The sequence below is a fragment of the Pecten maximus genome, chromosome 19 (genome assembly GCF_902652985.1).
Source record: "Pecten maximus chromosome 19, xPecMax1.1, whole genome shotgun sequence".
Classification (NCBI taxonomy): domain Eukaryota; kingdom Metazoa; phylum Mollusca; class Bivalvia; order Pectinida; family Pectinidae; genus Pecten; species Pecten maximus.
In genome coordinates, this window is record NC_047033.1 from 29707287 (window position 1) to 29732347 (window position 25061).

Consider the following 25061-nt stretch of genomic DNA (forward strand, 5'->3'; position numbering starts at 1 on the left):
CTAGATGGTCCTGACCAGGTGCTGTTATTTTTTGGGTAGGTCCGAATTCCAAGATGGCCACCATGGCAGTTATCTTGTGATAAATATTCTAAACTTCTTCTCAAGTTCCAATGCTGCAATTGAGCTGAAACTTGCCTGAGATGGTCATGACCAAGTGTTCTTATTTTGATATTGGAATCAGGTTGCCCGTCCGTCCGTCCGTCTGTTGACACCACGATCTGCCAGCTACTCTTCCTAAACTATTGAAGTGATTACAACAAAACTTGCTGGCAACAATCCTTATACATTGTAGATGTACGTTATCAACATTTGTATATCAAATTTGAAATATTAATATTGCCCAATTTTGGAGAGTTGGCACCCGGTGTCGTCCTAGTTCGGGTCTGTACGAAAAGCAAGATGAAAAACACATTTTAAACTACTTCTATAGTTCCACTGATGCCATTGAGCTGGTAAGGTTGTTAAGGAAGGGGAGCCAACAAAGTGTTGCTTTTTGGCCTGGTAAAAACTATGGCAGCCAGCTGCACGGCGATCATTTTGTAACATAATTGCGCAATCATGATTTTCCTAAACAACACCTATTTCAAACTTCTTTTCAAGTTCCACCATTGGGATTCAGCTCTTACTTACCAGGAATGATCCTGCGATAGTCTTGACCAAGTGTTATTATTTTTCAGGTCGGTTCGAAATCAAAGATGGCCGCCATAGCAGCCATCTTGAAAAAAATATTCTATGCTTTTTTTTCCATTTCCACTGGTGTCATTTAACTGAAAATCGGTGAGGATGTTAAGGAAAGGGAGCCAAGAAATTGTTGTTGTTGCCTCATAAAAACTTTGACATAACAGCCATGGCGGCCATATTGTAACATGATTGCGCAATCATGATTTTACTGAATAATCAGCACCTATTGTAAACTTCTTCTCATGTTCCACCAGTGGCATTCAACTCAAACCTGGCTACAATGATCTTTAGATGGTCCTGACAAAGTGTTGTTATTTTTCTGGTCGTTCCAATATCTAAGACGACTGCCATGGCCAACTACACTTAATGAGTATTTATACTACAATAGTACCAGGGTCTTTAGAGTCAGGTGACCGTTAAGGCCCATTGGCCTCTTATCAGTGTTTATCCTTACGAGGAAATATCTGTTTTTATATTTGATCGCATATTGTGAAAAACAGAAAAATAAGTTGAAAATTAAGGAAGTAATTTTAGCATAGAAGCTTGTTAGTCCCCCACTGAAAACCAAGAGGGAATACGTGATTGTTATTTGTCCTTTCGCAATTTAGCCTATCCGGAAATTTATGTCACACACTATTTGTCAATCTGCCCTCTAGTTTTACCTTTAACCTATTTCAATTGAGATTGATTGGCGAGGCACTCTTGCATGTATCATAGTCAAACATACATTCTGACCTTCGACCTACATATGGTGGGTAATATAACCTGTCAAATTGTTTTGTTAGCTACTTCGCCCTCTCAAAGGGCTGGTAAAATTATGGCATGGTGCAGTGTCCGTCCTCCGTCCGTCTGTTTCATGGGTCTCTTTTGCAACTTTTTTGTTTAAATTGCTACTAGTCATAAAGGACTGAATTGAATTTTACCAAATTGATCAGACGCATTCTTAGAGGAAGGAGGTTACGTATATAAATGGTGACTCTGGAACCCCTGGGGCCAGAGGGGCCGGAGGGGCCGGGCCCCAAATGAGGTAATAAAGAAGTCCTTTAAGTGGAATATAACCAAATGGTCGGAAGCATTCATAAATAACGGAAAGGGAACCAATTTTGCATAAATGGCTAGATTATCCCTCCTTCGGCTGGAGGTGCAGGGTATGCAATAGGGGATATAGTTGTAAATCCTTTGATTTGCTTCTCGTCCTAAATTACTGAATGGATTTTGATTAAATTTGTTCTTAAATTTAATGGACAAAGGAGATTCAAGGTTGTATAAATGAGGAGTGTGACTTCCAGAAAGTTGGACAGGAAAAGTTTGGTCCAATAGGGGAAAGATAGCAATTTTTTTTTAAATTCTTCATTTTTTGACAGGAATCTGGTCCCTGTTTAATTTCTAGATTCTTCATTGGAGTCAGAAAGCCTAAATATGTCAGTTGACTACAATACATAGTTCTGCAATTGGAAAAAAATATTTGTTATACATGTATATATATTATATTAAGACTTTCATTGAATTTTTTAGGCGAACAATACAGGTCGAAGGTACCTCTTTTTAACTTTGCGTTGATGGAGAGGATACATGCTTTTTAATGTGTTAAATCTTAAGAAAAATAGACATTTTTGCCTCCCAATATTTATGTCTGTCAGAATGACCCATTTAACCTCTGTTTTGTCTTCGCTCATGCCACATGTGCAACTCTGCCACATAGGAATTAATTTCAGTGAAGCTTTTTTAGAATTTATAAATACCGCAACATTCTAACATTGAGTAGATAGTTTAGTTAAGAACGCTACTTTTCAAAATCAGACTTAAATCACAAAATGGTACCAGCACATGATTGAATATCTGTAGAAAGGGACAAATCATTCTTATTTCCACAAGAATGTGTCATCATTATATCAATTGTCATCGATTTGCAATCACATTGCTCAATATCACCTCCTTAGTACTTTATTTTCAGTACAGCTGAAAGAAGTAGCTCCATAAAAAGAGGATGGCCGAAAAAGCAAATGTAAGTAGTATTCTTCTTTGTTGGAAGTCGAGGCATTTTAGGTATCCCTATTGAAATGAAATATATATGGCTAAACTAAGTATGGACCTCTTCTCTGACTCTGGACATCAAACATTTTGATGGACAGATGTCTTTGACTGACGGTCAAATATCAATTCTTCTTTTAATCATTTCTGCAGCTGTCCTCAGCTTACATTCAAATACTAATCCCCCTGTTTGTCATTTCTACAGATGTCCTCGGCTGACAGTCAAATACTAAACCTTTTTTTCATTCAAACAGACGTCCCAAGCTGATGATGATCAGCAGACCAAAATAAGAACATTATATACTGAGATGGTGCTCCATCTGAGTAATATTTTAAACCCAGATAAGAAATTGCCGTGGAAGAAACTTTTGACAGCACTGGACCCATTGTTACCTCATCAACTTTCGTGGTGAGGACATTACATATATTGGAGACATACTTGAGAAGCTGAGGGCGAAAGGACAGATTGATCCTATGGAAGGTTCCTTTGATAAACTCTATGATGCACTCCTCAAAGTTGATGTGGTAATTCAGCCGGGGTTGTTAAGGACACTTCCGATTAAGATAAAGGAACTCCTGTTTGAAGGTTAGTCTAATCTTATTTACTTGTTATTAAATATGAAATTCTCTTTAGGAATAAACTTGATTGTAATAAGCCATTCAATGACATACCTTCCTGGCTTGTGATACTGTTTACTCTCTTCAACATTGATAAAGCAACTTTCAACTGAAATGTCTAATTGCTTTGAACATAGTTTGTATCAATATTGGGAAAGAAAGGAAATCAGATGTCATGGGTTTTTAACTTCTGTATCTGTTGGAGAATGACTAAGCCATGATGGACATGTCCTTGTAATATTGTATCAGAGGTACTCAGTTTCTGCTTGCAACACTTGGTTCCCAATGGTATCGGGGCTGACTGATATCTGGTTGTAACAGTTTTGTACCCAATGGATATCACACCTGATTGATGTCTGGAATTGTATCACAGCTGACTGATGTCAGGTTGTAACAGTTTGGTACCCAATGGTATCACAGCTGACTGATGTCAGGTTGTAACAGTTTGGTACCCAATGGTATCACAGCTGATTGATGTCTGGTTGTAAGAGCTTGGTACCCAATGGTATCACAGCTGATTGATGTCTGGTTGAAACAGTTTGGTACCAATAGTATCACAGATGATTGATGTCTGGTTGTAACAGTTTGGTACCCAATGGTATCACAGCTAATTGATGTCTGGTTGTAACAGGTTGGTACTCAATGGTATCACAGCTGATTGATGTCTGGTTGTAACAGTTTGGTACCAATAGTATCACAGATGATTGATGTCTGGTTGTAACAGTTTTGTACCCAATGATATCACAGCTGATTGATGTCTGGTTGTAACAGTTTGGTACCAATAGTATCACAGATGATTGATTTCTGGTTGTAACAGTTTGGTCCCCAATGGTATCACATGTACAGATGATTGATGTCTGGTTGTAACAGTTTGGTACCCAATGGTATCACAGCTGATTGATGTTTGGTTGTAACAGTTTGGTACTAATGGTATCACAGCTGATTGATGTCTGGTTGTAACAGTTTGGTACCCATTTGTATCACAGCTGAGTAATGTCAAGTTGTAACAGTTTAGTACCCAATGATATTTCAGATGATTGATATCTGGTTGTAACAGTTTGGTACCCAATGGTATCACAGCTGATTGATGTCTGGTTGTAAGAGTTTCGTACCCAACGGTATCACAGCTGATTGATGGCTGGTTGTAACAGTTTTGTACCCAATAGTATCACAGCTGATTGATGTCTGGTTGTAAAAGTTTGATACCCATTGGTAACACAGCTTCTTAATGTCTGGTTGTAATCAAACTGTGTGTGCCCCTTATTCCCTGCCACATCAAAGACACTACCGGTTTTATAAACAAAATAGAAAACCTTCACTATTACCCAAGGGTTACATCGTGGTTATAATAGATGTTACTTCACTGTTCACCAACAAATCTAGCCATGAAGTTCTACGAGTTGATGCATGAACTTTCATTTAACATTAACCCTGGCTAGTTACAACATACTGGATCTACCCAAACTGGTCTTACATTACAATTACTTAACTTTTTAATAATAAGCATTAGCTTCGAACTGGGGAACCAGCATGGACACCAAAGTGGCACCAAAGTGGCACGAAAGTGGCAATCTTGTTTGCAAATATCTTTATGGATGACCTTAAACATCAAATGCCCAGCACAATGCCACATCAAGTGTACACTTCAAATTCATAGACGACATCTATATGATTTTTACGGATAAACACAACTACCTCACCACACACCTCCTATCACCCGACTCACTGCAAAGAAGCAGAACTACATATAACAAAATATCGCCTTACCATTCTTCTAATTATAAAACACTGCTACAGACATACCCGACCACCCTACAATACCTGGCAAAATGATCACCACTGTATGACGTCACAACAATAGCGCATACCTCATTATGATTTCGTACAATCACCAATCAGATTAATCACAACAGTATTAGTTGTCATGATAACCATATTACTATACACAGATTTTCTGTATTATAGAAATAAGAGGCCTCTAAACAATATATGTCATTTGGTTATCTTGGCCACAAATAAGGGGTAATGGGGGTATTAAAATTAGCCGTCAGCTTACAGTTCTTGAAAACTACTCAAGGGATATTTCTCAAAAGTTACCCCTGTTTTGTTGTGCAGATATATTTTGAGCTTGTTTATAAAACAAATGGCCACCATCGCCATCTTAGATTTTGAGAATTGAAGTTTGTTATCACTTTTTCTTGAAAACTACGTCACATTAGGTTCCCCCTGGTCCCTAATTTTCATTCACTTTTGAATCTGATCAGGAGAAAATGGCAGCTATCTTTGATTTTGACAATTGAAGTTTATTATCTATATTTCTCAAAACATTCTTTTAGATCTTTAGATTATTATAGGGGAAGAAGGAATGGATTTAGAAAACATCAGTCTTAAATAGAACCAATAAATATCATTCAATGCTAGGCGCCAAGCTCCTTCTGATATCAAAAATGATTATCATTTGATGCATGTCTGGTTGGAACAGTTTGGTACCTGATGGTGTCAAAGCTGATTAATGAAATTTTGGTTGTCTATAAGTATTTTTTTCTGGTATGTAACCATTCATTTACTTACAGGACCACCGGCAGCAAAGAAACCTACAACCGAAAGAGATAGAAACCAGATTAGAGGTTGGTAGTGAGAAGGATAAAGCCTTATGTTTATCTTTGTGATTGTTAGCTCACCTGGTCCGAAGGACCAAGGTGAGCTTATGACATACCGTTGCGTCCGTCGTCCGTCCGTCAACAATTGACTTCTTCTTCGTAACCACTGATCAGAATTTGATGAAATTTTGTCAAAAGCATCCATATAGGGTGTGGACTCAAAATTGTACAAATGATGGGGCTGACCCCTCAGGGGTCTGAGGGGCGGGGCCAAAAGGGGTCAATTTGGCTATATCAATATAAACGACTTCTGCTCTGAAACCAAGCAATGGATATCACTCATATTTGCCTGGTAATATCACTATAGGGTGGGGATTCAAAATTGTACAAATGATGGGGCTGACCCCCTGGGGGCCTGAGGGGCGGGGCCAAATGTGGTCAATTGGGCTATATTGATATAAACGACTTCTTCTCTGAAACTGAGCAATGGATATCGCTCACATTTGCCTGGTACAACCCCCTGGGTAGGGAATCAAAACTGTATACTGGGGGTACATGACAGAGCTGACCCCCGGGGAGCTAAGAGGCGGGGCCAAAAGGGGTCATTTTGGCAGAATTGATATAAAGAACTTCTTCTCAGAAACTAAGCAATGAATATCACTCATGTATGGTAGCATGGTCATTGGGTGGGGATTCAAAATTGTAAAAATTTTGGGGTTGACCTCTCTCCCCCCTCCCCAGGGGACTAAGGGGTGGGGTCAAAAAGGGTCGATTTGGCTAAATTGATATGAACAACATCTTCTCCTATGAAACAGCTCATATTTGACTGGTAGCATCCTTTTGGGTTCAAAATTTTATAACGGAAGGAAATGACCTCTGGGTGCAGAGGGTGGGGTCAAAAAGGGGTCAATTGGTTTAAACAACTTTTCTGAAATTAAGCAATGGATATCGCTCACATTTGTGTGGTAGTATCTTGGATTGCGCCAAAAGTCAATTTCATTTCATGGATTATTGCATTTTTTGGCATAAAAACCTCATGTACCCATATAAAATGACTATGATATATTGACATAGCAATACCAGTGACAAATATACTTAATCATCATTCTTGTTTCATATCTCATGAAATCCAGGTGAGCGATGCAGGCCCTCTGGGCCTCTTGTTGATGTTCGATATGATGTCAAAAAAGCAGTATATGAATTATAAACATAATGAATTGATATAAGATTGTGTATAAGACATCTATATATCTATACTTACGGCAGTGAGACCTGTGTCATATTGTGTACAAGACATCTATATACTGGTAGATATACACAAGACAGTGAAACCTGTGTCAGATTGTGTATAAGACATCTATATAGATATACACAAGACAGTGAAACCTGTGTCAGATTTTACATCAGATATCTAGACCGGACATTGGGAATCTGTTACATATCCTAACTAACTGACAAACCATGCTTGAAGAGTTTAATATGGTTTAACGGAAATTTGTTAGAATCAATTTCTGAAATGTTTTTTTTTGGCTCACCTACCTGAATGTGTGGCGTCCGTCGTCTGACCGTCTGTCGTCAATAATCATAAGGCACAGAGATGATATTGGTTATGTGGCATGCTGGGGTAAACGGCTTAGAAGCTTGTTCAAATGAATGACATTGACCTGTATTCAAGGTCAGTGGGATCAAATAGGCTAAAAATTATCAGCCGACTTCTCAATAACCAAGAGGCCCTGGGACTTATATCAGACATGTAACATGCTTGGATAAGGGGCTACCAGGTTTTTTCAATTGAATGACCTTGACCAACATTCAATGGCACAGGGGCCAATTAGGCTAAAATATTTAAACAACTTCTTATCAATAACCAAGGGGCCCAGAAACTTGATATTGGGTCTGTGGTATCCTGGGATAAAGGGCCTTTTTCAAGGGCAGGTTTTTATTAAATGAATTACCTTGACCTGCATTCCAGATCACAAAGGTCATATAGGCAAACAAATCTTCAAAGGACTTCTCAATAACAAAGAGGCCCAGGGAGTTGATATTGGGTCTGTAGCATTCTGGTGTGAATGTTCCAATGAATGACCTTGACCAACATTCAAGCTCACAGGGGTCAAATAGTCTAAAATGTTTGAATAACTTTTTCTCAATAACCAAGAGACCCAGATACCTCTTATTAGGTCTGTAGTATGCTGGGATGATGGACTACCAAGTTTGTTCAAATGAATGACCTTGACCTTCATACAAGGTCACAAGATTCAAAAAGACTAAAATCTTTAGCCATTTTCTCAATAACCAAGAGGCATTTGGAATTGATATTGGGTCTGTAGCATGCTGGGTTGAATGGCTACAAAGTTTGTTCAAAAGAATGACATTGACAGACGTTCAAGGCCAGAGGGATCAAATAGGCTCAAATTTTCAAATACCGTACTTTGGGATATTTTACCCTCGCCAAGACGTTTTTTACTTAAAATGTGTGGTTAAATTTTTATCAAATCATGGCGTTTACCATCATGTGTGTTACATTTTGGCACTTTCCTTTAGTTATGTAATTGATATGTTCATTACGCTACGAAAGTCCACATATTTAGTAGAAGCCATGTCCTGTGGACACGTATACACGGGGATTAAAAGCTCTATGGCTAAGTGACAGGATTCGATCACCTACCTGAGATATAGTCTTTGTTTGAATAGGTATTTTCTGAGAACAGCCTCACCTAGTTACACAGGAACACATGCAGTCGTCGCTTTGTAAGTTCCACAAGTTAATTGATTGATTGAGACGCGACTTACCCTTGAACACAGCTAATACAACAATCAATATGAAAACGTGAATGAAATGTATGACACATTTAGATAAAAACATACCTTTATTGATGAGTTTTTATCAAAAAACAATATTCCAACACACATCAACACGGACCGTTGAAGCTAGTAATGGGTATGTAGTAAATGGGTTGATAGGTTACCAAGCTTGTTCAAAAGAATGACCATAACCTTTATTCAAGATCACAGAACTCAAAAAGGCTAAAATCTGTAACCAACTTCTTCTCGATAACCAAGTGGCCCAGAGACCGGCTTTTGGATCTGTATCATTCTGGGGTGCAGGGCTACGAAGTATGTTCAAACAAATGACCTTGACCTTCATTCAAGGTCACAGAGGTCCAACAGACTAAAATACTTCAATGACTTCTTTTCAATAACCAAAAGGTCAAGAGACCTGATATTTGGCTGATATTGGGTCTTTTTTTTTTTTTTGGTTCTGAACTTAGTTGTTAAATTTATACTCAAGCATGTATAGTTTCTAGTGAAAATTACAGCAGTTAAATTGGAATTTTAAAAATGTTTGATTTTATTTTTAGCAAAAGAAATGGTAATTTCGACGCATAAGCGAATATATAAGACACAGGAAGAATCTGAAGCAGCATTCATTAACTGTAACGTGGATCCTGTACCAAACAGTATTGAATGGAAAAGAGACAAAAGATCACCACCAGAGACAAGAGTTCTTATTGACAATAATAAATACTTTTCTGGTGTGGAAGCGCCTACACTTGTGATAAAAAACCCAAACAAGCTAGTGGATGAAGGTTACTACCAATGCACGGCAGAAGCCAATGGAAAATCAGTGTATGGAGATGTTGTACAACTTAAAGTGTGTAAGTATACATTTGTATATTACATCTGAGTGAAATTTCAAAAATCTTATTCTCAAGACCCAAATAAAGTTAGAATCAAGTCATAGATGGAAGGGTCTTAAGGTGCTCTACCATTATTATGTTTTTCATTACCCTGGACTCGCACGTTTGCCCCTTGAGAAGGGTCAAGCTTTACTATAGTTCATATAGGAAAATCATATTTAACTATCATTTGATGGATTTCCTGTTGAAATAATTCTAGCAATTCTAGCTGATAGATTAGCTGGGCAGAAAGGATCAAATTGACAGAAATATTTATAAACTTATGTGACTCTCAAGGCCAATGGGCCTCTTATTAGGAATTCTGGTAATACAGGTAGAACTGACCTACCTGTTAACTGGCTGTTTATAATTATTTTTCCAACAGTTGCTGTCAAACTAGGAGTCCGTAAACAATTCTTGTTATCGCTAATCCTCAGAAAGTACTGAAGGGATCTTTCTCAAATTTCATATGTAGGTTCCCCTTGGTGCCTAGTTATGCATATTGCATTTTGGGACCGATCGAAGAACAACATGGCCGACAGGCAGCCATCTTAAATTTTGACCATTGAAGTTTGTTATCGCTATTTCTGAGAAAGTACTGAAGGGATCTTTCTCAAATTTCATATGTAGGTTCCTCTTGGTGCCTAGTTATGCATATTGCATTTTGGGACCGATCGGAAAACAAAATGGCCGACAGGCAGCCATCTTGGATTTTGACCATTGAAGTTTGTTATCGCTATTTCTGAGAAAGTACTGAAGGGATCTTTCTCAAATTTCATATGTAGGTTCCTCTTGGTGCCTAGTTATGCATATTGCATTTTGGGATCGATCGGAAAACAACATGGCAGACAGGCAGCCATCTTGGATTTTGACCATTGAAGTTTGTTATCGCTATTTCTGAGAAAGTATTGAAGGGATCTTTCTCAAATTTCATATGTTGGTTTCCCTTGGTGCCTTGTTATGGATATTGCATTTTGGGATCGATCGGAAAACAACATGGCCGACAGGCAGCCATCTTGGATTTTGACCATTGAAGTTTGTTATCGCTATTTCTGAGAAAGTACTGAAGGGATCTTTCTCAAATTTCATATGTAGGTTCCCCTTGGTGCCTAGTTATGCATATTACAATCTTACATCAATGACAAATCTGTTCAAATCTGATCTCCAAATGTATACATTCAACAGTTTGTACATGTATATGATTATTAGCTCATCTGGCGTCCATCGTCCGTCTGGCTATCATCCGTCCGTCCATCCGTCCGTCGATCAACAATTGACTTCTTCTTCATAACCGCTGATTGGAATTTGACCAAATTTGATCAAAAGCATCCCTATGGGGTGAGGAATCAAAATTGTACAAATGGTTGGGCTGACCCCTGGGGGTCTTAGGGGCGGGGCCAAAAGGGTTCAATTTGGCTAAATTGATATAAAGAACTTCTCCTCTGAACCTAAAATATGTATATCTCTAATATTTACCTGGTAGCACCTACTTTAGGTGAGGAATCAAAATTGTCCAAATGGTGGGGCTGACCCTCCGTGGGTCTTAGGGGCGCGGCCAAAAGGGGTCGATTACTGCTCTAATTTGATAATTTGAGCCATACTCGAAGCAAACGTTTTGGGGTACCAGCAAAGTAAACGGCCATAGTGTGAAAAGTAATATGGTGAGGTGTTATTTTGATTTTTTTCTTTAAGCATACATATGAAATTTTTAATTAAGCAAAAAAAGGGGGTCATTTTTCTGTTCATTTTTTCAGGAAAAAGATAAACGTGTATTTTTTAAGTCAATTTTTCACTAAAAATTACAGGTTTTTCGTATAAAAATAGCCATATTTTGTTAACCACCCAAATAATTATGAATGATATTGCTCATACTGATGATATAAATAGGATATAAACTTCTTTTTATGGTTTAGGTGAATATTACCGGGGAAAGATAAAATCTACCAAAATCCTTAAAAATATGGTTCAACTATTAATTAATACGTATCTTTATGTGGCCCTGGTAGTAAAACGAACGTGGTGACATATGTTTTTTATGTGCTTTTTGTGATAAGAGCATAATTAACATTGAAATCAAAATAAAATTAAGGAGATCTATCAGAGGAAACATGAAGGGTCGGTCTACCTTAAGTGATATAAAATTGGACGATGAATATAAAAAGATAAGGTCATCATCATCAGATAGTCGGCTGTTCAGATCGTCCTTCTTCGTTGTCAATGGTTCTTTGTCTGCATATATGCACATCAAAAAAAAAAAATATTGTTGCTATTTTCTGAAAAGGACTGCATACCTCTAAAGGGTCAAATGTTGACAAACTGGAGATCTCCAGTTTGAGGACTTGCATATGCTGATGGGCGGGGCTAAAATGGGTCAAATTGACTGAAATTTCAAAAATCTTCTTCTCTACTATCAGATATTATAATCAAACACTCTTCATAGATGAAAGGGTCTTAAGGTGCTTTAGCAAAATTGTTGAATTTTATTACCCTGGGGTCTCATGTTTGCCCCTGGGGAGGGAGTAAACTTTAATATAGTTTATGTAGGGAAATCACATTTTTTTTTTGGATTTCTATTGGGATTCATTCTAGCTTGGTTAACATTATTAGTATGGGAGGAAAGCTTAATGGTTTCCACATGTTGGCCCCGACTGACCCTTTAAACTGATGGGTTGGGCCAAAAAGGGTCAATTAAATTAACTGAAATATATTTCAAATCTCAGGTGACCGTTAAGGTTTGGGGATTTAGAATTGTTCAAATGGTGGGGCTTACCCTGCGGGGGCCTGAGATCAGGGGCCAAAGGGGGTCGATTTGGCTGAATTGATATAAACGACTTCTCTGGAATTAAAGAATGGATATCACTCATATTTGACTGGTAACACCCCTATGAGGTAGGGATTCAAAACTGTACAAGTAGGGTGCTGCCCCCTGTGAGGGGAGGGGGGCTTAGGGGCAGGGTCAAAAGAGGTCCATTTGGCAATATTGATATTAACAACTTCCATTGGACTGAGCAATGTTTGACATTTATATTTCAGTGGTAAAATCCCTAGGTAGCTGGGATTTTAATTCATACAAATGATGAGGCTGACCCCAGGGGCCTTTGGGACAGGTCAAATAGGATCAATTTGCCTTTAATATTGCTATAAACAAATTTCAGGAAGTACAGTAATCAATAGATATCACCAATATTTCGCTGGTAGCATACCTAGGGGGTTGGGATTCAAAATTCAACAAATGGTCCAGCTGACCCCTAGGGGGCTAAGGAGCAGGGCCAAAATGGAGCAAATGGCTATATTGCTATGAATGACTTTTTCTCTGGAACTAATCAATGAATATCACTTATATATGACTGGTAGCATTTTTAGTTGATTCGAAAAGCTGCAAATTGTGCGGGTGACCGCAAGGGTGCTGAGGAGCGGTGCCTAAAGGGAGCACTTTTGCTATATTGCTATAAAAGACTTTTTGTATTTTGACACCGTTGAGATTCCCACCCCATAAACAGATATAGCATTGCTGGACACCAAGAGAAGAGATAAACGCAATCGTGTTGCGAAAAAAATCCTCTAGGGTCTTTTCCAACCTCTAGGGACTTACTTCTTAACAATTTCTTCCCAATAATAAACATACTCAGAGACCTGATATTGGGTTTGTAGCTTGCTGGGATGAAGGGCTACCAAGTTTGTTCAAATGAATGACCTTGACATACATTCAAGGTCATAGGTCAAATAGACTGAAATATTTAAATGACTTCTCAATAACCAAGAGGCTCAGGGACTTGATACTGGGTCTGTAGCATGCTGGGGTGAAAGGATACCAAGTTGGTTCAAATGAATGATCTTTACCTACATTCAGGTCATGGGTCAAATAGGCTAAAATCTTTCAATGACTTCTCAATGACCAAGAGGCCAAGGGACTTTAAATTGGGTCTGTAGCATGCTGGGATGAAGGGATATCAAGTTGGTCAAAATGAATTATCTTGACTTTCATTCAAGGTCACAGGGGTCAAAAAGGTTAAAATCTTTAAATGACTTCTCAATAACGAAGAGGCCAAGAGACTTGATATTAGTTCCATAGTATGCTGTGGTAAAGGGCTACCAAGTTTGTTCATATGGATGACCTTAACCGTCACTCAAGGTCACAGGGTTAAATATGCTAAAATCTATAAAAACTCGCAGGTGACCGTTAAAGCCCAGTGGCCTCTTCTTTGGTTATATTTTTGGAACCATTGAGATACAGGCCCTCTGACCTCTTGTTTAAATATATATATATAATTTTGGTTGCCATGGTAACCTAGCCAGTATACACAGGTTTTGTGTACTGGCTAATGTCTCATCAGTCCTTAGATAAATTATGTTCAAACTTTTATTAGTTTTATAAGTTGATGTACAGTTCTAGTTTGTATTTGCTATTTTCCTGTAGACCTCTAATATATAACTTACGACAGGTGAAATGTGAAGGTTCATGCCCTAAAATTATGTCATAGGTAGTTTTGAGGATGAATAGTATAACCAGCATTAATGATTATCAAACTATTTTGGGGCTTTTTGTGCTATTAGTCAAATCTCTCCAAGAGAAAATACTTCTGATGGTATTATAGATGGGATCCAAATGGGATTTAAACATTTTCGGTCAGTCCGAAATCCAAGATGGCTTATGGCAACTATTTTGAAAAAAATAAATGTCTTCTCCAGTTCCACTGGTACCATTGAGATTAAAACTGGTTTGAATGTTAAGGAAGGGGAGTCAACAAAATTTTGTCGTCCTTCAAACCTGGTAACAACTTTTGCATGGCAGCCATGGTAGCCATTTTGTAACATGATTGCACAATCATGGTTTTCATATTTTAAAACTTCTTCTCAAGTTCCACAAGTGTGATCCAGCTCTATTTTATCTGAAATAATTGAGATGGCCCTGACCAAGTACTTTTATTTTTCGGGTTAGTCCAAATCCATCATGGCAGCCATCTTGAAAAACTAATTTTAAACTTCTCCTCAGCCTCCACCGGTACCTGTGGGATATAGCTCAGATTTGCCTGAAATAATCCTGAAATGGTTTCTATCAAAGGTTGTTATTTTCGGAGTGGGTCAAAATCAAAGATTGCCGTTATCTTAGAAAACACCATTTAAACTTCTTTTCTTGTTTCACCGATGTCATTGAGTTGGAAATTGGTAGGAATGAGCTCAATCTTGCTTGCCTGAAATGATTCTGAGATGGTCCTGACTAAGTGTTGTTATTTTGTGGGTTGGTTAGAAATCCCAGATGGCTGCCGTGGCCAACAGTACCACACAACTTGCTACTGAGTATGTATGTTACAATAGTACAAGGGTATTTAGAGTCAGATGGTCATTAAGGCCAACAGGCCAGTCTAGCTGTTGTAGATGGGGTTTGAAACAAAGGGTTTTTTGCCAGTCTACATCATAAATTTGAAATGAAACCATGAAGTAAAATAAGACAACATTACAAATCTATGTAACTCACTCGTGATTTTATACCAAATGCTACAGTGAGGTCCGACCCCTTCTTTTATGTCTGGTTTTCTTCTTCATTGCTGTTGTCGTTATTCTGACTCAATCATTTCAATACAAATCTTTGTAAATTAAACAGTTTAAGTATGAACTTGAAGCAAATCCATAGGCATTGTTTATTGTGCTTTAATGAGGTCACTGAGATTTCATGGTCAAAGGTCAATTGTGTACAAAATTTCCAACACCATCTTGTCCAGAACATATATTTTGAACACTATTAGATAACTTAATGAAGCATATATATGCAGTATCCACTGGCATTGTGCATTGTACTTTAATTATGTCAGTTTAACTGTCATTTCTAGAGTTAGAATGCTGAATATTGGCTACAAAGATGCTATGTTGTTTGTTTACAGCCATGCTTGCTTCTGTCGACCAAAGTAACCGGATGTTGTTTAAAATGCTAGAAGACATTGATAGAAACAGACAAAAGTCAAAAGAAGATGTTTCTGATGAATTTGAAACAGTTACTTGTGCCCAAAATCAAGCGACGATAGGAGAATTTGGAGAAGGTAAGTTCAAATTTTACCTGTATGACTGTTTGGTTTGTTTTTGTTTAACGTCCTATTAACATCCAGGGTCATTTAAGGACGTGCCAGGTTTTGGAGATGGAGGAAAGCTGGAGTACCCGGAGAAAAACCATCGGCCTACGGTCAGTGCCAGGCAACTGCCCCACGTGGGTTTCAAACTCGTGACGCAGAGGTAAAGGGCTTGTGTTAAAGTTTCGGGACACCTTAACCATAGGACTGAGGTCTAACTTACCTAAAATGATCATGAGAAGGTCCTGACCAAGTGTTGTTATTTTTCGGTCCGTCGGTATTCCAACATGACCGCTATAGCAGCCATCTTGAAAAACTCATTTTAAGATTCTTCTCCAGCTCCATTAGTACCATTGAACTAAAAATTGGTAGGAATGTTAAAAAATAAGGAAAGGGAGCTAAAAAGGTGGTGTTATTTTTTACCCTTTTAAACTTTTTTGACATGGCAGCCACGTTGGCCATTTTGTAACAAGATCCAACAGTGGAATTCAGCTCTATAACATTCCTGAAATTATCCAGAGATGGTCCTGGAGAAGTGTTGGTATTTGCTTGGGTTGGTCCAAAATCCAAGATGGCCACAATGACTGCCAATTCCAGTGGTGCCATGGTGTCTTCCCAACATATCCTATTTTTATACCCCCACAACGAAGTTAGGGGGGTATACTGGAATCAGGTTGTCCGTCCGCCCGTCCGTCCGTCCGTAGACGCATTTTGTCCAGACAACTCCTCCTAAACCGATGGGCCGATTTCAATGAAACTTCACACAAATATAGGGGATCATGTGTAGATGTGCATGCCACTTTATTTTTCACAAAATTATTGTTGCTATGGCAACTGGTCACTATAAACAGGTTTTCTGATAAGAACCATAACTTTAAGATTGTCCGGACAACTCCTCCTAAACCGAAGGGCTGATTTCAATGAAACTTCAAACAATTATAGAAGACCATGTGTAGATGTGCATGCCACTTTCTTTTTCTCAAATTATGGTTGCTATGGCAATTGCTCACTATAAACAGGTTTTCTGATAAGAACCATAACTTTAAGTTTGCCCGGACAACTCCTCCTAAACCGATGGGCTGATTTCAATAAAACTTCACAAAAATATAGAGGACCATGTGTAGATGTGCATGCCACTTTCTTTTCTTTCAAAATTATGGTTGCTATGGCAACTGGTCACTATAAACAGGTTTTCTGATAAGAACCATTACTTTAAGTTTGTCCGGACAACTCCTCCAAAACCGATGGGCCTATTTCAATGAAACTTTACACGAATATAGAGGACCATGTGTAGATGTGCATGCCACTTTCTTTTTTTGAAATTATGGTTGCTATGGCAACTGGTTACTATATTACTCGCTTATCTTAGTTAGCCTCTAATTAAGAGTTCCAATTTACCATTTACTCGTGCAGATTACGGGGATATAAGTCAGCCATCCTGGCGACAGTTCTAGTTTTCATCTATTCATTTAAAATAAAGTCGCAAAGTTACAAAATAGTAAAAGTTGGGATCCAATAGGCTAAAAATTATCAAACGACACCTCAATAACCAAGAGGCACTGGGACTTATATCAGACATGTAACATGCTTGGATAAAGGGCTACCAAGTTTGTTCATTTGAATGACCTTGACCAACATTCAAGGTCACAGAGGCCAATTAGGCTAAAATATTTAAACAACTTCTTCTCAATAACCAAGGGGCCCAGAAACTTGATATTGGGTCTGTGGTATCCTGGGATAAAGGGCTTTTTTTCGTGGTCCGTCCCTCCGTCCATAAACAATTCTTGTTATCACTATTTCTCAGAAAGTACTGAAGGGATCATTCTCAAATTTCATATGTAGGTTTCCCTTGGTGCCTAGTTATGCATATTGCGTTTTGAGATCAATCGGAAAACAACATGGCCGACAGGCAGCCATCTTGGATTTTGACTATTGAAGTTTGTTATCGCTATTTTTGAGAAAGTACTGAAGGAATCTTTCTCAAATTTCATATGTAGGTTTCCCTTGGTGCTTAGTTATGCATATTGCGTTTTGAGACCAAACAGAAAACAATATGGCAGACAGGCAGCCATCTTGGATTTTGACAATTCAAGTTTGTTATCGTTATTTCTGAGAAATTACTGAAGGGATCTTTCTTAAATTTCATATATAGGTTTCCCTTGGTGCTTAGTTATGCATATTGCATTTTGTGACCGATCTGAAACAAACATGGCCGACAGGCAGCCATATTGGATTTTAGTTATCGCTATTTCTGAGAAAATACTGAAGGGATCTTTCTCAAATTTCATATGTAGGTTCCCTTTGGTGCCTAGTTATGCATATTGTATTTTGTAACTGACCGGAAAACAACATAGCCGACAGGCAGCCATCTTGGATTTTGACAATTGATGTTTGTTATCGCTATTTCTGAGGAAGTACTGAAGGGATCTTTCTCAAATTTAATATGTAGGTTCCCTTTGGTGCCTAGTTATGCATATTTCATTTTGGGACCGATTAGAAAACAACATGGCCGACAGGCAGCCATCTTGGATTTTGGCAATTGAAGTTTGTTACCGCTATTTCTGAGAAAACCCTGAAGGGATCTTACTCAAATTTCATATGTAGGTTCCCCTTTGATCCTAGTCATGCATATTGCATTTTGAGATTAATCGGGAAACAACATGGGTGACAGGAAGCCATCTTGGATTTTGACAATTGAAGTTTGTTATCGCTATTTCTCAGAAAGTAATGAAGGGATCTTTCTCAAATTTCATATGTAGGTTCCCGTCGTTGCCTTGTTATGCATATTGGATTTTGAGACTAATCGGAAAACAACATGGCCGACAGTCAGCCATCTTGGATTTTGACAATTGAAGTTTGTTACCGCTATTTCTGAGAAAGTACTGAAGGGATCCTTTTCAAATTTTATATTTAAGTTCTCTTTGGTGCCAGGTTATGCATTTTGCATTTTGGGACCAATCAGATAACAACATGGCTGACAGGCAGCCATCTTTGATTTTGACAATTGAAGTTTGTTATCGAGATTTCTCAGAAAGGACTGACGGGATCATTCTCAATTTTCATATGTAGGTTCTCCTTGATCCGTCGTATTGCATTTTTGGACCAATCTGAAAACATTGTCGACAGCCTATAACCATATATGGCATCGCTGGGCCCCACGAGATAACGACACTCATGTTGTAGAAATAGGCCCTTGGGTCTTTCCCCACACCTAGGGGACTTTAAACACAATCATGTTGTAGAAACAATCCTTTGGGTCTTTAAACTTCCCGAGGGAGACTTGACTGTGTTTCTTGGTTTTATCTTTAAAGCAGTTGAGGTCCCTTCCCCATAACTCTATATAGCGGTGTTAGACATTAACAAATAAAGCTATTAATAAATTGAACATAGACATATATTGCCTCTTGTATATGATTATTAAGGTGTTGGTGTTGCTTTTGTAAATAAATCTGCTGAATGTATATATTAGGAGATCAGATCAGAACAGATTTTTCATTGATGATGGTTGTAGGTCAAAATGAAAGTCACCTATGCAGGTACGTTTGATAAATGCCACTGCCCCTTAATCTCCTACATGTAGGTGAACCTTAATAAGTTCAGTGACACGCAGTGTAGGAGATGATGTGAGAGGCATGATATGTAGGATGTTCTCACAAAAAATAATTGTACACATGTGAAAACAGACATAGATAACCTAAGAGGTGTGTTATGTAGGATGTTCTGACATAAAATCATTGTACACCTGTGACAACAGACATAGATAAACTTAAAGGTATGGTATCATATTTTCAAGGCACTGTTGCTGTGAGTGAAGTCCTTACTGCTGTGAAGCAACACCTTACTGCTGTGAGTGCAGATGTTACTGCTGTGAAGCAACACCTTACTGCTGTGAGTGCAGATGTTACTGCTGTGAAGCAAGACGTTACTGCTGTGAAGCAAGACGTTACTGCTGTGAAGCAACACCTTACTGCTGAGAAGCAAGACGTTACTGCTGTGAAGCAAGACGTTACTGCTGAGAAGCAAGATGTTACTGCTGTGAAGCAAGACGTTACTGCTGTGAAGCAAGACATTACTGCTGTGAAGCAAGACGTTACTGCTGTGAAGCAAGACGTTACTGCTGTGAAGCAAGACCATGCTGCCGTGACGGAAGACATTTCTGCTTTGAAGCAACACCATACTGCTGTGCTGGAAGAAGTTGATGCTGTGAAGGAAGTTCGCATTGCCATGGAAGGTATGATAGACTTTGGGGCTAGTGTGTTGGTATTAGATGCAAGAAGATTTATTTAAAGTTATATATGTTAAACATTAGATCTGTAGAGCTTTACGACTAAACATAAGTAAAATACAGAGAAAATGTATAACAAAAACACAGTAATATATCACAGCATGCAAGTTATATCAAATGACTAGGGGAAACGAAAACAACAAGAGACAATGAAGGATACATACTTAAGTACTTGCATTCCATTTTTCTTTAGTGTAAGCTACATTTTATAGACTGATCAATTATTCCGAGAGCCCAGTATCAGTGATGGTCATATCAACACTAGCCACATCAACTGAGCTATCGATTCGATTCACCAGTCTCCTCGCCAGGCCCCTGGACCTACACAGAAAAAAACATAAACCACTAAACATACATATGTCCATCCATCCATCCATCTTTGGGTCCTCAATAGGTGTCTGCATGGAAGTTTATGACCCCCCCCCCCCCCCCGTCTATCTGTATATCTGTACTCACGCAAGTATATGTGTCATTTGCATTAACAGTTCATCCTTCGGAAATCAAAATTTTACAGCTCACCTGCCCCCAAGGGTCAGAAACATCATTGGGGAAGGGAAACATATTTTGCATAGATGGTGGCTGTGACCACCTTGAGACCAGAGGGGCTAAACGAATATGGGAAAATCCTCTAAATCGCTTCTTGTCACCAAGTACTGAATGGGTTTGAATCAAATTTGGTGAGAAACATCCTTGGGGATAAGGGAACAGATTTTATATAAATGGTGACTTTGACCCTTCTGAGGCAAGAAGGGCGGGGCAAATCCTTTTAAATTGCTACTAGTCTTGAATGACTAAATGGATTTGATGAAATTTTATCCTGGAGCATCATTGGGCAAAGGAGATCTAATATTTTATAAATGGAAGGTATGGGTTCCTTTGGAAAAATCAGGAAAACACAAGCTTTAACAAATTTAAGATAAAGGGTAAAAGACCTCCTCAGAAATAAAAAAAAGGCCATATACAAGATATCTTATGAACCCTTGAACAATAATAATTTATATTTACAACATAACATCAAAACAAAGTGAGCTTATGTCATGGCGCGGCGATTGTCAACATTTGCTTCAAATCACTGCTAGTCAAAACAAAAAGTTTTGTTTTTTTTTCAAATTTGGTCAGAAACATTCTTAGCGGTAGGGGATCAGATGTTGCTTAAATGGTGACTCTGAGCCCGGAGGTGCCAAAGGGGCGGGGCCCCATAGGGGAAATAGAGGTAATTCCTTTAAATCGCTACTTGTCATCAAGTTATGAAAAGATGTAAATTTGAACCCAATTTGGTCAGAAACATAATTGGGGGAAAGGGAATGGATTTTGCATAAACAGTGACTCTGGTCCCTGAGGGGTAAAAGGGCAGGGGCCCCATAGGGGAAATAGAGGTAATTCCTTCAAATCGCTACTAGTCATGAAGTTTAGAATGGATTTGAACCCCATTTGGTCAGAAACATTCTTTGGGGAAGGGGAACAGATTTTGCATCAATGATATAGTATTCTAGTTTTGTTACTGGGGTCTGTCTGATGTGTCAGTACTCTAGTCCTGTTACTGGGGTCTGTCTGATGTGTCAGTACTCTAGTTCTGTTACTGGGGTCTGCCTGATATGTCGGTACTCTAGTTCTGATACTGGGGTCTGTCTGATGTGTCAGTACTCTAGTTCTGTTGCTGGGGTCTGTCTGATGTGTTGGTACTCTAGTTCTGTTACTGGGTACTGTGTGATGTGTCAGTACTCTAGTTATGTTACTGGGGTCTGTCTGATGTGTCGGTACTCTAGTTCTGTTACTGGGTTCTGTCTGATGTGTCAGTTCTCTAGTCCTGTTACGTGGGTCTGTCTGATGTGTCAGTACTCTAGTTCTGTTACTGGGCTCTGTCTGATGTGTCAATACTCTGGTTCTGTTACTGGGGTCTGTCTGATGTGTCAGTACTCTAGTTCTGTTACTGGGGTCTGTCTGATGTGTCAGTACTCTAGTTCTGTTACTTGGGTTTGTCTGATGTGTTGGTACTCTAGTCCTGCTACTGGGTTCTGTCTGATGTGTCAGTTCTCTAGTTCTGTTACTCGGGTCTGTCTGATGTGTCAGTACTCTAGTTCTGTTACTGGGGTCTGTCTGATGTGTCAATACTCTAGTTCTGTTACTGGGGTCTGTCTGATGTGTCGGTACTCTAGTCATGCTACTGGGGTCTGTCTGATGTGTCGGTACTCTAGTTCTGTTACTGGGGTCAGTCTGATGTGTCAGTACTCTAGTTATGTTACTGGGGTCTGTCTGATGTGTTAGTACCCTAGTTCTGTTACCGGGGTCTGTCTGATGTGTCAGTACTCTAGTTATGTTACTGGGGTCTGTCTGATGTGTCAGTACTCTAGTTCTGTTACTGGGGTCTGTCTGATGTGTCAGTACTCTTGTTCTGTTACTGGGGTCTGTCTGAAGTGTCAGTACTCTTGTCCTGTTACTGGAGTCTGTCTGATGTGTCAGTACTCTAGTTCTGTAACTGGAGTCTGTCTGATGTGTCGGTACTCTAGTCATGCTACTGGGGTCTGTCTGATGTGTCGGTACTCTAGTTCTGTTACTGGGGTCAGTCTGATGTGTCAGTACTCTAGTTATGTTACTGGGGTCTGTCTGATGTGTTAGTACCCTAGTTCTGTTACCGGGGTCTGTCTGATGTGTCAGTACTCTAGTTATGTTACTGGGGTCTGTCTGATGTGTCAGTACTCTAGTTCTGTTACTGGGGTCTGTCTGATGTGTCAGTACTCTTGTTCTGTTACTGGGGTCTGTCTGAAGTGTCAGTACTCTTGTCCTGTTACTGGAGTCTGTCTGATGTGTCAGTACTCTAGTTCTGTAACTGGAGTCTGTCTGATGTGTCAGTACTCTAGTTCTGTTACTTGGGTCTGTCTGATGTGTCAGTACTCTAGTTCTGTTACTGGGGTCTGTCTGATGTGTCAGTACTCTAGTGCTGTTACTGAGGTCTGTCTGATATGTCAGTACTCCAGTTTTGTTACTTGGGTCTGTCTGATGTGTCAGTACTCTAATTCTGTTGTTAGGTCTGTCAGTACTCTAGTTCTGCTACTTGGGTTTGTCTCATGTGTCAGTACTCTAGTTCTGTTACAGGGGTCTGTCTGATGTGTCGGTACTCTAGTTCTGTTACTGGGGTCTGTCTGATGTGTCAGTACTCTAGTTCTGTTACTTGGGTTTGTCTGATGTGTTGGTACTCTAGTCCTGTTACTGGGTTCTGTCTGATGTGTCAGTTCTCTAGTTCTGTTACTCGGGTCTGTCTGATGTGTCAGTACTCTAGTTCTGTTACTGGGGTCTGTCTGATGTGTCAATACTCTAGTTCTGTTACTGGGGTCTGTCTGATGTGTCGGTACTCTAGTCATGCTACTGGGGTCTGTCTGATGTGTCGGTACTCTAGTTCTGTTACTGGGGTCTGTCTGATGTGTCAGTACTCTAGTTATGTTACTGGGGTCTGTCTGATGTGTTAGTACCCTAGTTCTGTTACTGGGGTCTGTCTGATGTGTCAGTACTCTAGTTATGTTACTGGGGTCTGTCTGATGTGTCAGTACTCTAGTTCTGTTACTGGGGTCTGTCTGATGTGTCAGTACTCTTGTTCTGTTACTGGGGTCTGTCTGAAGTGTCAGTACTCTTGTCCTGTTACTGGAGTCTGTCTGATGTGTCAGTACTCTAGTTCTGTAACTGGAGTCTGTCTGATGTGTCAGTACTCTAGTTCTGTTACTTGGGTCTGTCTGATGTGTCAGTACTCTAGTTCTGTTACTGGGGTCTGTCTGATGTGTCAGTACTCTAGTGCTGTTACTGAGGTCTGTCTGATATGTCAGTACTCCAGTTTTGTTACTGGGGTCTGTCTGATGTGTCAGTACTCTAATTCTGTTGTTAGGTCTGTCAGTACTCTAGTTCTGCTACTTGGGTTTGTCTCATGTGTCAGTACTCTAGTTCTGTTACAGGGGTCTGTCTGATGTGTCGGTACTCTAGTTCTGTTACTGGGGTCTGTCTGATGTGTCAGTACTCTAGTTCTGTTACGTGGGTCTGTCTGATGTGTTGGTACTCTAGTTCTGTTACTGGATCCGTCTGATGTGTCAGAACTCTAGTTCTGTTACTGGGGTCTGTCTGATGTGTCAGTACTCTAGTTCTGTTACTGGGGTCTGTCTGATGTGTCAGTGCTATAGTTCTGTTACTGGGGTCTGTCTGATGTGTTGGTACTCTAGTTCTGTTACTTGGGTCTGTCTGATGTGTCAGTACTCTAGTTCTGTTACTGGGGTCTGTCTGATGTGTCAGTACTCTAGTGCTGTTACTGAGGTCTGTCTGATATGTCAGTACTCCAGTTTTGTTACTGGGGTCTGTCTGATGTGTCAGTACTCTAATTCTGTTGTTAGGTCTGTCAGTACTCTAGTTCTGCTACTTGGGTTTGTCTCATGTGTCAGTACTCTAGTTCTGTTACAGGGGTCTGTCTGATGTGTCGGTACTCTAGTTCTGTTACTGGGGTCTGTCTGATGTGTCAGTACTCTAGTTCTGTTACGTGGGTCTGTCTGATGTGTTGGTACTCTAGTTTTGTTACTGGGGTCTGTCTGATGTGTCAGAACTCTAGTTCTGTTACTGAGGTCTGTCTGATGTGTCGATACTCTAGTTCTGTTACTGGGTCTGTCTGATGTGTCAGTACTCTAGTTCTGTTACTGGGGTCTGTCTGATGTGTCAGTACTCTAGTTCTGTTACTGGGTTCTGTCTGATGTGTCAGTACTCTAGTTCTGTTACTGGGGTCTGTCTGATGTGTCAGTACTCTAGTTCTGTTACTGGGGTCTGTGATGTGTCAGTACTTTAGTTCTGTTACTGGGTCCGTCTGATGTGTTGGTACTCTAGTTCTGTTACTGGGGTCTGTCTGATGTGTCAGTACTCTAGTTCTGTTACTGGGGTCTGTCTGATGTGTCAGTACTCTAGTTCTGTTACTGGGGTCTGTCTGATGTGTCAGTACTCTAGTTCTGTTACTGGGGTCTGTGATGTGTCAGTACTTTAGTTCTGTTACTTGAGATCTGTCTGATGTGTCAGTACTCTTGTTCTGTTACTGGGGTCTGTCTGATGTGTCAGTACTCTAGTTCTGTTACTGGGGTTTTTT

At 39.4% G+C, this 25061-nt stretch overlaps 1 protein-coding gene across 1 annotated transcript in view; it reads left to right on the forward strand.

Annotated features, from left to right (window-relative positions):
* Positions 1-4860: 4860 nt before the first annotated feature.
* The window catches only part of LOC117317517, an 88451-nt gene continuing 68250 nt past the window's right edge, over positions 4861-25061 (forward strand). Inside the window, exons 1-3 of the mRNA XM_033872332.1 lie at positions 4861-4897; positions 5904-5957; positions 9293-9589. Of these exons, the coding sequence (XP_033728223.1) occupies positions 4861-4897; positions 5904-5957; positions 9293-9589 (388 nt within the window). The remainder of the gene's footprint in view (positions 4898-5903; positions 5958-9292; positions 9590-25061) is intronic.